Source organism: Leucoraja erinacea, chromosome 1, assembly GCF_028641065.1.
Source record: "Leucoraja erinacea ecotype New England chromosome 1, Leri_hhj_1, whole genome shotgun sequence".
Classification (NCBI taxonomy): Eukaryota; Metazoa; Chordata; class Chondrichthyes; order Rajiformes; family Rajidae; genus Leucoraja; species Leucoraja erinaceus.
Genome location: NC_073377.1, coordinates 18,939,564 through 18,951,684, shown reverse-complemented (window position 1 = coordinate 18,951,684; position 12,121 = coordinate 18,939,564). Strand labels below are relative to the sequence as shown.

The following is a 12,121-nucleotide window of genomic DNA, read 5'->3' as shown; positions in this document are numbered from 1 at the left end:
TCAGATAAACTGAAACTGGTGCCAAACTAATGAATTTGTATACTCTCTCATTATACTACTGCTATGCACTTATACTGTAGCTGAGATGCTAATTTAATATCCATCTAAGTGCTTATGTATATTGATACTTGTACTGAACTGAATACAAAAATGAATTTCACTGTACCCTGGTACATGTAACAAATAAATTACCATACCATATATATCTTAAGAAAGAAGATAGTTATCAAAAATTACAGCGGGATCTTGATCAGCTGGACAAGTGGGCTGAAGAATGGCTAAATGAATTCAAAGCAGCTAAGTGCGAGGTGTTGTATTTTGGGAATTCCAACCAGAGCAGGACCTTCACAGTGAATGGTCGGGCCCTGATGAGTGTACCCCGAAAGTGGTAGATAGAGCGGTAAAAATACTTTTGGTACAATGACCTTTATCAGTCTGGGTTATTGAGAATAGATGCATATTACAGTTTGTGAGGCCACATGTTGAATATTGTGCTCAGTTTTGGTCACCCTGCTATAGGATGGATGTTAATAAACTGGAAAGAGTGCAAAGATTTATGAGGATGTTGCCAGGACTCAAGGGCCAAGCTAAACCATCCTTGGAGTGTCGTAGGCAAAGGGGTGATTTTATTTATATAGAGTATATAAAATTATGAGGAGAATTGACAGGGTGACTGCACAGACTCTTTTCCCCAGGATAGGGGAAGTAAGAACCCGAACACATAGGATTAAGATGAGAGGGGACAGATTTAATAGTAAGCCGAGGGGCAGCCTTTACCACTCAGAGGGTAATGGTACATGGAATGAGCTGCCAGATATTGTAATTGAGACAGGTACAATATCATGTTTGAAAGATACTTAGACAGGTAAATAGGCAAGGTTTAGTGATCAGTGATCACAATGAAAATCAGCCATGATCACAATGAATGGCAGTGGTGGCTCGAAGGGCCGAATGGCCTCCTCGTGCATCTATTTTCTATGTTTCTATGGATATCTATGGATATGGATCAAATGGGACCAGCTGACATGGGGTATATTGGTTGACATGGACAAGTTTGTTGAAATGCCTGTATCTATGCTGTACGATTCTGATCTCTCCCATACACAAAGTATTAGAGGGGATTTTGCAATTAATTGAAAAATGGTTTCATCCATCTGTCAGACTTGCACAGGCCTACAGATGTCCTATGTCACCAAAGTCTGATGTTGAAAAACTATTTCCATGCAAAATCCTCCCAGCAGATCTGGTACACATATTTGCTTTACTCACACTTATACCTTTCCTTAACTAGATTCTAACATAAAGCCTTGCAACATCTAAACCAAATCAATGAATATTAAATTCAGTTCAAAATCACACGTAGGCAGCAAAATAGAGAAATAAAAGTTATTTAAATTTACAATAGTAATTTAAAGCTGTAAAAAATTAAATCTCCAAACCAAGCTGCTTTTTTTTGCAAAGAGATTTTGTTAAGACATAATTAAGAATTTTCTAATAATTATTTTTTCTGGTTGGTTGAATATATTGGCTCATTGCAGTAAGGTCATTATAATCATATTCAAATTAGTTTCATACTAAAATATCATAGCCGTCATTGAAGTATAATGAGCCAGATTAGGTAAACTGCAGAATGTGTGAATATTTTCTAAGTTAAATATTTATCTACATTTATATAGGAATAAATGTAAATGTAGAGATGATTGTGCTTAAATGTTTCAAGGAGAAAATTGCAAAACACCAACTGTCAGATCACCAAGCCAGATTTCAACACAAATAGTCAGTGATTCTGTGATATGGAGCATTACATATGTCAGAACATCATTAAACAAGTGTTCAGGAATCAGACAAGTCACATCTGTAAAACCAGTGGGTGCAAGAATATCTATGGATATTATTTGTGTGGAAAATAAAAATGCTAAGATCTCTAAAATTAAAACTCACATAATTGAAGGCTAATTATTAATCTGTGCCAGGGTGCAACCCATTAACTATTTAGCTCAGGTGGGAAGAGATTTTAAAACAAGGCTCCATCTGCTATCCATGATAGTTATTTGTCACATGTACCAATTGGTATAGTGAAATGTGTGGTCGCCATACAGCAATACAAATAATAGAGTACAGAACACAAAAGTCTTTAACACAGACATATCAATCTGTCCTGCTCTTCAATAATGGTGACACCATGGACAACCGAAGAAGCAAAAAATACAGAGCACAGTGCAGTACAGAACACATTGTCCGGCCCATGTCAGCATTGACCACAATGCCAATCTAAACCAATCCCATCTGTCAACCATTTGCAACATGTGGTCTATATCCCTCTTTCTCTGCTTGTTTAAGTCCTCTTAAACACTGTTATCATATCAATCTATCTATATACTATTAAAAGTTTCATTTTGTATGCATGTATAAGTGCGTGTGTCTGTATGTTCGTCAAAACGCTATGTGGTAGCGCTCACATTTTTTCATATTCTGACACATATTTTCCCTTCATGCAGTAATCAGGATCACTTACGATTTCATCCTATATTTCACGTTAATGACGATTCAAGTTTAAAAAAAAAGGCAAAAAACGGTTCTCACGCACAGCCTTTTCCCAGGACTTTCAAACTGATGTCACAATGCCACTCACAATGGGCTCTCAAGCTGCCGAATGCCACAATGACATCACAATGGCAGCTTCTCACAGACAGCCTTTTTTCCCCAGGAGCGTCCAGTGATGATAATCACAATGGGCTCTCAAGTGCCACACTCCCTGCCCCATCCGCTGGTTATTCACACCCCTCCCCTTCCCCCTCTCCCCCCCCCCCCCCCCCCCCCCCCACGGGTTATTCACACCCCGCAGGTTATTCATGATTAAAGTTATTTTTTTAAAAAAGACAAAACCATCTTTTAAAACAGCAATGGGTCTGCACTTAGTTTAGTATAATATAAAAGCCATCGGCAAAAACAGCAAAAAAAAGGTTTAATATTATATGAAACACAACATAAATGAAAGCAAAAAATTATGGTTAGCGATTGTGCCGCATTACTCAAAATCTGTAACATGAACATATTTATTTCCATAGTGCACGTTTCATCCAAAATTTCATAATAACTTGTTTTCAACTTTAATTGGCAATTGAAAGCATGAAACACAGTACTTAAAAAAAATTAAATTAAGTTTAATATTCCAGTGCTCAGTAATCTATTTCATATGTTCATGGAGATGTCGGAACTTGCTTTGTAAACTTGTCCTTGTTCTCTCAATAGTTTCTGCACCATACAACCATGTGAGTGTAATTTCAACTAATTTGTCCTCATTACTACAATCAGTAGATTTAGTTATGTTTAAAAATGAAGCAGTCTTACCTCCCCGGCTCCAAGAAACAGATATCTGTGCTCTGTGATTGGTTTCTTAATCACTCTCTGGGCTGAGAACAATCCTGCCAGTGCTACCGATGCAGTGCCTGTACATTACAAAAACAACACTAAATGTCAATCAACTACATGGAGAGGAAAAAAAACGGCCCGTTTGAAATAGAGTACTGAGCACTGGAATATTAAACTTAATTAAAATAAAAAATAAAAAAGTACTGCGTTTCATGCTGTTCAATTGTCAATTAAAGTTGAAAACAAATTACTACGGAATTTTGTATGAAACATACACTTTGGAAATAAATATGTTCTTGTTACAGATTTTTAAATAAGTTAATCTACACACAGTACATTAAAAACATTCAAACATAGGAAGTCAGGTTTACAAAGGAGCTCCGTTACTTTTGAAAACAGACCAGTCGGGATAACTGTTCCAAGTCAGAAATGTAATATAATTTTGATTCAAATATGTCAGAGCAAATTGAAATTTATTTGATATTTCAGTTGTTGATCAGATGTCTCGATTTCATAGCATGTTAAGTAAAACAAAGCAATGTTCAACACCATGATTGAATAATGTAATCAATTTAAGAACTAAAAAGTATTTAATTTAAAAATAGACAATGAAAACTAGAATTATTTAACTTTCCCGACATTAATGAAACAGAATTGTCATAGCACAGAGGGCCTGCGAGTATGTTATCTCTTTTGAGTCTTGGGTACTATAATTTTACACTCGCATGTGTCCTGACGTTTGGCAGTTTACAGTTATCTATCCAAATTATTTTTCATCTGGTACGTTCATAATTTTAGAAACATACCTTGAATGTCATCATTGAAAGTACAATATTTATCTTTGTATTTCTTCAAAAACCTGAAGGCATTGTGATTCCCGAAATCTTCAAATTGAATAAGGGTAGAACGTCCATACCTGTTTTAAAATGAAAATTAGCATTATGTTTCTAGGCCGCTAAACCCACCTTGGTATACAGTGGGTTTGATATCCCCAAATATTCCAAGGAACTTGATGTTCAACATTAAGCCATCCATGTGCGGCGCAGCAAGTTACTGCCTTACAGCGCTTGCTACGCCAGAGACCTGGGTTCGATCCAGACTACGGATGCTGTCTGTACGGAGTTTGTACATTCTCCCCGTGACCGCGTGGGTTTTCTCAGAGATCTTCGTTTTCCTCCCACACTCCAAAGGACGTACAAGCATGTAGATAAATTGGTTTGGTATAAGTGTAAATTGTTCCCAGTGTGTGTAGGATAGTGTTAATATGCGGGGATTGCTGGTCGGTATGAAAGAGCCAATAGTCAAATCTAATAGTAAAATCTAAAATGGAGTAATTGTTCGACAAAAGCATGGACTAGAACAAAAGAATGGCTCGGTGCCAAGTCTGAATGACATTGTAAATTATATGGAACACAATATGGAGGACAGGTTGTCTTTTCAATAAAGACATTAAGATGGCAGCCTGCAGTAATAACATGTGCTTCTTTTCAAGGCCATAAAGAAGCCAAGATTGAAAGAAAATAGCTGACGCTCCAAGATAAGTAATACCTTGTTATTGGATGAGCTTGATTTGGACCCAGCTTTTCTTATATTCTGATCGGTTGCAGAATCTTTCAGTCATGCCATATTCAGACTTGCTAGGAGTGTTTTACTGATAAGAAAAATATATAATTGTGCTGACTGTCCTTTGTTCTGTGAGTGGGAGCCCGAGAAGCACAGAGCAACAAGAAACTGCAGATTCTGAATTTAACTCCCCTACCCATGTTAGCCTGAAGAAGGGTCTCAACCCGAAATGTCACCCATTCCTTTTCTCCAGAGATGCTGCCTGAGATACTCCGGCATTTTCTGTCTATCTTCAGTGTAAACCAGCATCTGCAGTCCATTCCTACACATTCTTATTTAACTGGATACAGAAAATTTACATTATTCCAGGGCTTTCAGGTAAATGTTGGTGTGTCTTGTGTGGGGGTGGAAAAGGGGGGTAAGGAAGGAACCACTTTCGGTCGCCACCTCCACGGAGAGGCGTCTTTTTCCATGTCGCCTTCCACGTGGCCTAACACCAAGGGTTGGTGCGGCCTTTCCCGGAGTCGGGCCCGGAGCTTCAGCAATGGGTGCAGCGTGAACTTTTCATCACGGAGCGGGTGAGCTCTCGCTGGGGGCACCAGAAGGTAGTGCTCCGATCGCTGGCCCGTGTCTGCGGAACTTCCAGCTGGCGCGGCGTCCGGAGCCTGGGGTCCCTCGTTGGGGACCCCGGAAGAGCAGAGATCTAACAGCCGGCCTGCAACATCTTGAAGCGGTCTGCGGTGCTTCTAAACGCGGCGCGGCGGGGACTTAGATCTTCGACCGCCGGCCTATATCATCTCTTGAAGCCGGTAGGGAAGCACCGATTCGGGACTTACTTTGCCTGTACATCTGGCCACTCGCAGCGGCGACTGCGGATGTTTGTGGTCCGGACCACGGAGGAAAATGGAGGAGGATCGACTATACTTTGTGCCTTCCACCACAGTGAAGAATGCTGTGGTGGATATTTGTGTTAAATTTATATTGTGTATTGTATTTTCTTTTTCATTGTACTGCTGTTGGCAAATTCATTTCACTGCACTTTATTGTGTATGTGACAAATAAATCTGACTATTGACTATAATCTTTCCCCAACAGGATAACTCATCATTTAAAAAAAAAATCCATATCAGTTGCAAGATTACTTACTTATTCACAATTGCTTCCATAAACTCATCAATAAGTTCATCATAATGATGTGAATGATCTCTTTTCTGGTAAAGACCCAAGTAAAATGGATCTTTCAATAGAGTCTACAAGAAACAGAAAAAACAAACTTTAACTTTGTAAAAAGTACATGGAAAATAGGTGCAGGAGTAGGCCATTCAATATGATCATGGCTGACCATACAAAATCAGTCCCCCGTTCCAGCTTTTTCCCTACATCCCTCGATTCCCTTAGCCCTAAGAGCTAAATCGACCTATCTCTTGAACACATCCAGTGAATTGGCCTCCACTGCCTTCTGCGGCAGAGAATTCCACAGATCACTTCACAAATGTTACATATTGCATTGGACTACCATGGATTTACATAAATCAGGTGGAACATGAATTTCTGTCATCTGTCCAAACCCAACCAAGTATGCTCAACAAACCAAGAGTTTGCAACAGAATTTGACTGATTTCTTCCATCCAACATTTCTTGAGAATGAGAGGAGCTGCTTGCACAGAGTAGTGCTTTTCTGATTGGTTCTCTGTTTAGAACCAGTCATTGCAAACTCGATATCAAGGTAAGCAACAAAGTAAACAAAAATAAATTTCAATTAGTAGCAAACATCACTAAATTAATAACCTTTTCCTAATTTTACTTAATGTTTTATATTTATTAACTCAGCTCTCTCAAAATAATACTTAGTTTAGTTTACTTGTGAGCATCATACATTTTCTTACCCTTCAAGACAGGTATGAGCCGTTTTCATTAATGACGAAAACTTTAAAGCTTGTTAAGTAAATATTTATTTGTTACTATGATTGTTAAACTTCAAGGCTTTTACCAGTGCAACAGTATAAAGCTTGATTTATCCAAGGAAAACCTCAATGAATCAGATATTAATACAACTTGATTTGAGAATAGTCCTATGAAATAGTTTCCTTCTGGAAAGTCATCACAACAGTTATGACCCAGAGCCCTTTAAGAATGTAACTCTAAAACAAATCTTGAGGATTAAAGGGGCTGTCCCTCTGCGGCGACCTAATCCGCGAGTTCAGAAGAGTTTGCCCTTGACTCATACTCGCAGCATGGTCGCCACGAGGTCGTGGGTAGGTCGTGATGCTAGTCATTGGTACTTGTGGCATCAAGTAGGTAGCGGCGTTTTTCTAGCCTGATAAATATCCACGAGTTAAAAAAAAAGGTCGGCAGGGAACAAAATCGATACTTTTTACTCGTAGGTAGATCGTAGGTAGGTAGTGATGCTAGTTGTAGGTAGTCGTAGGTGGTCGAAGGCAGTCGAAGGTAATAGCTCCGGGGTAAAAAAAAAGGTCAGTAGAAAAAAAAAGGTTATTTAAACAGCAGAACGTCACCTCTGTCACTCCAAGGCATGTTCATTCCTAGCTGGAGAGTTTTTTGGAGAGGAGACTTGTGTTTTAGAGATGGCACCAAAAAGGCAGCAGTGCAGGGGGAGGGCACAACCCTAAAAAAAAAACAGCCATGCAGGTGTTACCCACCCAAGAGGAGGAGTTTGCAGAAGGCGATGCCAGAGACCCCTGGAGGAGGAGACCAAGGTGGTAGTATATGTCCCCACTACCACTCCATCCTTCACTGCCTCATTTGAAAGCAGCAAAGCAGCACTTTCTCTTGTGTCTGACAGCATTGATGGTGAGGGAGGGCTGGAGGAAGGTTATGCCATACACATTCACCAGGCAGTAGGAGAGGGACCTTGGGGAATGGTTCCAGCAGAATGCCACCCTGTACGAAAAGGAAAATGAGGGGTACAGGGACAGAGACAAGAATGGTATGCTTGCCATCCACTCCCCACATCTGTGCTTAAAGTTCCATCTTTTGTCAAACCCAGCGCCACTCTCTTCCAGTCATCTGGTTTACTGGGACAGTCCATCACATCATCTCCATTCACCCATTGAGACATCTTCTTTTGCTTCCTCTTCACCCTTGCTCTTCCCCTTCTGCCTTTCTTAAAAGGCTGCTGAAGCAAAAGGGCTACTGCAAACAGCAGTAAAACGTACATGGTCGAAGCCAGTCTTCAACACAGTCGAAGGTCTTCTTCATAGTCGTAGGAGGTCGTAGACATAGTCATGGAAGGTCGTAGGTCGTAGGTTACCGCGATCTTGATTTATTTTTAGGTCGTTAAAGGTCGTCAGATGTCGCAAATTAGGTCGTGAAAGTGGGATAGGGGCTTAACTCTCCTCCATGCTCAAGAGTAGTCCCCGCGTACTCGAGGCCTCAGCTAGGTCGCGGCGTATTTTTCAACATGCTGAAAAATGTCAGTGCGTAAAAAAAGGTCTCCATGGGGAAAAAAAAAAGAAGGGGGGGGGTGTTTACCCGTAGGTTTAGTCGAAGTAGGTCGGCATGTTATTCGTAGGTAGTCTAAGGTAGTCTTCAACATAGTCGTAGGGCGGTCGAAGGAGATCGAAGGTGGTCGTCTTCACTCTCCACTGTTCGGTGCCCAATTTTCCTGAAGCTAGTCGAATCTAGTCTTCAACATAGTCGAAGGAGGTTGAAGGAGGACTTCTACATAGTCGAAGGAGGACTTCAACATGACACTTTTTCAAACTCTCCTGAACTCGCCAATTAGGTCGCTGCAGTTGCACAGCCCCTTGAGTTGTTCTATAGCCTCAGTATTTCAATTGGTCTTCAAAAGATGAGGAGAAAAGATCAATAAATGTTACAACTGATTACCCAGATAACAAGGGACAGGAAAGAAAATAAATGCTTTGGTGCAACTGAAAGACATAATGTGATATTTAATGTGGAAAGGATGGTCAATAATTACAAAGATCAGTTTCAAACGAGCAATCCATGACCAATTATTAAGCTAAAGGCTTGTGTAACAGGGGCCCAAAATAAAACCACCTCCTCTCTCCATCACCATATATTTTGGAGTGAAAATACACATTCAAGTAATTATAAATGAGAGGATATGTTTAAACTTTGACGGTCTGATTAATATACTACCAACTAACACTCCAACATTATTATCCAACAAAATATAACGCCACACATGCCATGACTTTGATGCTCTGTGCAGTTACCTCATTATCAGTACCGACATCAATGCAAACAGGAAGACATCCCCGTGGATCAATTCCAGCACACGTTGTGTATAGGCACAGCTTTCCCACTGGTATTCCCATTCCATAAACTCCCAAGTCTCCAAGTCCCAATATCCGTTCTCCATCTGTTACAACGACAGCCTAATGGGAAAAAAATAGAATTAATACTAGTTCCCACTAGTAAGAGAGTCCAGGATTAGAGCTCATAGCCTCCAAACTAAAGGACGTACTTTTAGGAAGGAAATAAAGAGAAATCTCTTTAGTCAGAGGGTGGTGAATCTGTGACATTCTTTGCCACAGAAGGCTGTAGAAGCCAAATCAGTGGATATTTTTAAGGCAGAGATAGACAGATTTTTGATTAGTACAGATGGCAGAGGTTATGGGGAGAAGGCAGGAGAATGGGATTAGGAGGGAGAGATAGATCAGCCATGATTGAATGGCAGAGTAGACTTAATGAGCCTAATGGCCCAATTCTACTCCTATCACTTATGACAATAATATCCCTCAAATTCTTCTTAAACATTTAAAATAATCAACACGCAATCCCCTCCCAAAAACATCAACCATTTCTAAATAAAAAAAAAAAAATCAATTTAATGATTAAAAAACTGTTTAAGAGTCACCATAATCCAAGGATTTAAATGTTATTCAGGTCATAACAATCTCTTCTCACTGCAAGGATTATCAAACAGACGCTCCTTAAATATGCAAAATAATGAGAATCTCAGGAAAGGTTTCACTGTCAAGCCTGTTTTTAGTTTTGATTTTGCTTGGTGGTTCAAATTAAGAACCAATTACAGATTCTAACATCAAAATTAGATGAGCAAATATGTTCAAATCATAGAGATTTACATCAGAAAATAATTTAACACCCCTTGTCTGTGTCAGCCCCCCACCAAAAAAAAAAACGAATCCATTAACCAGCACAAAATAATCTCTTGGAATTCTTCTCACCTCCGCCTCATCCTCCACCCCCAACTGCTTTGAATGAAATATTTTTTCCTCAGTGTCCCTCGAATCTTTTCACCAAATCAAACCCATGTCCATCACCTATTGCTCTTCCTGCAAAACCTTCTCAACTAAAACGCTCTATTCCTGCCAGTATCTTTGTTAATCACCTCAGAATCCTCTCCTATCTAATTTTTCTTGTGTTATGTACTGTACTATCCCCTACTCCTCAACATCTCCAACATTCCCTTCAAAATTCACCCGAATACTTCCCAAAATACCTGGCATTAATTTTTGTTCAACCTTCACTGCTTCTTACAAATTCATCCTCCAACTATCCTTCAAATAAATTCCAACCTTTATAATGAAGCTTAAACCCTTGCTTTCCCTCTCGCTCCATCAACCCTTGCTTTCCCTCTCTCCATCCCTCCCCCTTTCCAGTTCTCCGACCAGTCTGACAGTCCCCGATTGCATTTTATCTGTTTGCTTTGTTGTCCCCACCTAGCTTACAATGATTCAAGATACATTTAATTGTCACATGTGCCAGATGGCACAGTGAAATGAAATTCCCATACAGCCATACAATAAAAAAAAGAAAAAAAAGAACACACACTATAGAATTTGACATAAAACATCCCCACAGCAGAATCAAAGTTTCCCATTGTGTGGGAAGGCACCAAAGTCAGTCTCTTCCTCCACTGTTCCCCGTGGTCAGGGCCTAATCTACATTGTTCATCTCATTTGATGTTTTGTTTACACACACTTTAACCTTCCTTATCTCTGTCTCTCCCTCTCCTAACTCGCAGTTGAAGAAGGGTCTCAATCCAAAACGTCACTCATTCCTTCTATCAAGAGATCCTGCCTGTCCCGTTGAGTTACTCCAGTATCTTGTGTCTATCTCCTATGAACACCTCTGTAATGAACATTTCCAAGTTCTCCCAGCTCTGGTCTTTATCACAGACAAGGCGGAATACCGCGATGAACTCTACAGTATCTTTTATCTCCACTCTCCCATGTCTTTGAACAGACACAGAAAGAGGACCTGAAAGGCACTCCCAACTCCCATGCAAAAGTTTTAAAATCACTCAGGCTAGAATTTGAGTTTGCAATCATTATTGTACTTCAAAGTGCTTAGTCTTTATTTAAACAGGAATAGAATACCATGCTCCCAGATTTTTTTAATACCCTGAACATAAAACCACATATGAAATTTGAACTCCCAACTTTAAGCTTATCTCATCAATATTATATACCCTTTCTTTTCTTTAACTCCTCAGATGAATCAGTCTGGAGAAGGATTCTGACCAGAAACGTCCCTATCCATGTTCTCCAGAGATGCTGCCTGACTCGCTGAGTTACTCCACCACCTTGTGTCTTTTTCTCAGATGTTTAAATGGTTGTTATTATTAACCACCTCTTTCATTCAGCCACTTTCCTCCTCAAAAGTCTCTTCCTTTGACCTCCAATCACTATTAACCATATAACCATATAACAATTACAGCACGGAAACAGGCCATCTCAGCCCTACAAGTCCGTGCCGAACAAATTTTTTTCCCCCTTAGTCCCACCTGCCTGCACTCATACCATAACCCTCCATTCCCTTCTCATCCATATGCCTACCCAATTTATTTTTAAATGATACCAATGAACCTGCCTCCACCACTTCCACTGGAAGCTCATTCCACACCGCTACCACTCTCTGAGTAAAGAAGTTCCCCCTCATATTACCCCTAAACTTCTGTCCCTTAATTCTGAAGTCATGTCCTCTTGTTTGAATCCTCCCTATTCTCAAAGGGAAAAGCTTGTCCACATCAACTCTGTCTATCCCTCTCATCATTTTAAAGACCTCTATCAAGTCCCCCCTCAACCTTCTGCGCTCCAGAGAATAAAGACCTAACTTATTCAACCTATCTCTGTAACTTAGTTGTTGAAACCCAGGCAACATTCTAGTAAATCTCCTCTGTACTCTCTCTATTTTGTTGACATCCTTCCTATAATTGGGCGACCAAAATTGT

At 39.9% G+C, this 12,121-nt stretch overlaps 1 protein-coding gene across 1 annotated transcript in view; it reads right to left on the bottom strand.

Moving 5' to 3' along the window:
- The window catches only part of me2 (malic enzyme 2, NAD(+)-dependent, mitochondrial), a 70,042-nt gene that overhangs the window by 28,688 nt on the left and 29,233 nt on the right, over positions 1-12,121 (bottom strand). Inside the window, exons 6-9 of the mRNA XM_055660754.1 lie at positions 9,138-9,299; positions 6,082-6,185; positions 4,179-4,288; positions 3,352-3,449 (exon numbers count right to left, since the gene is read on the bottom strand). Of these exons, the coding sequence (XP_055516729.1) occupies positions 3,352-3,449; positions 4,179-4,288; positions 6,082-6,185; positions 9,138-9,299 (474 nt within the window). The remainder of the gene's footprint in view (positions 1-3,351; positions 3,450-4,178; positions 4,289-6,081; positions 6,186-9,137; positions 9,300-12,121) is intronic.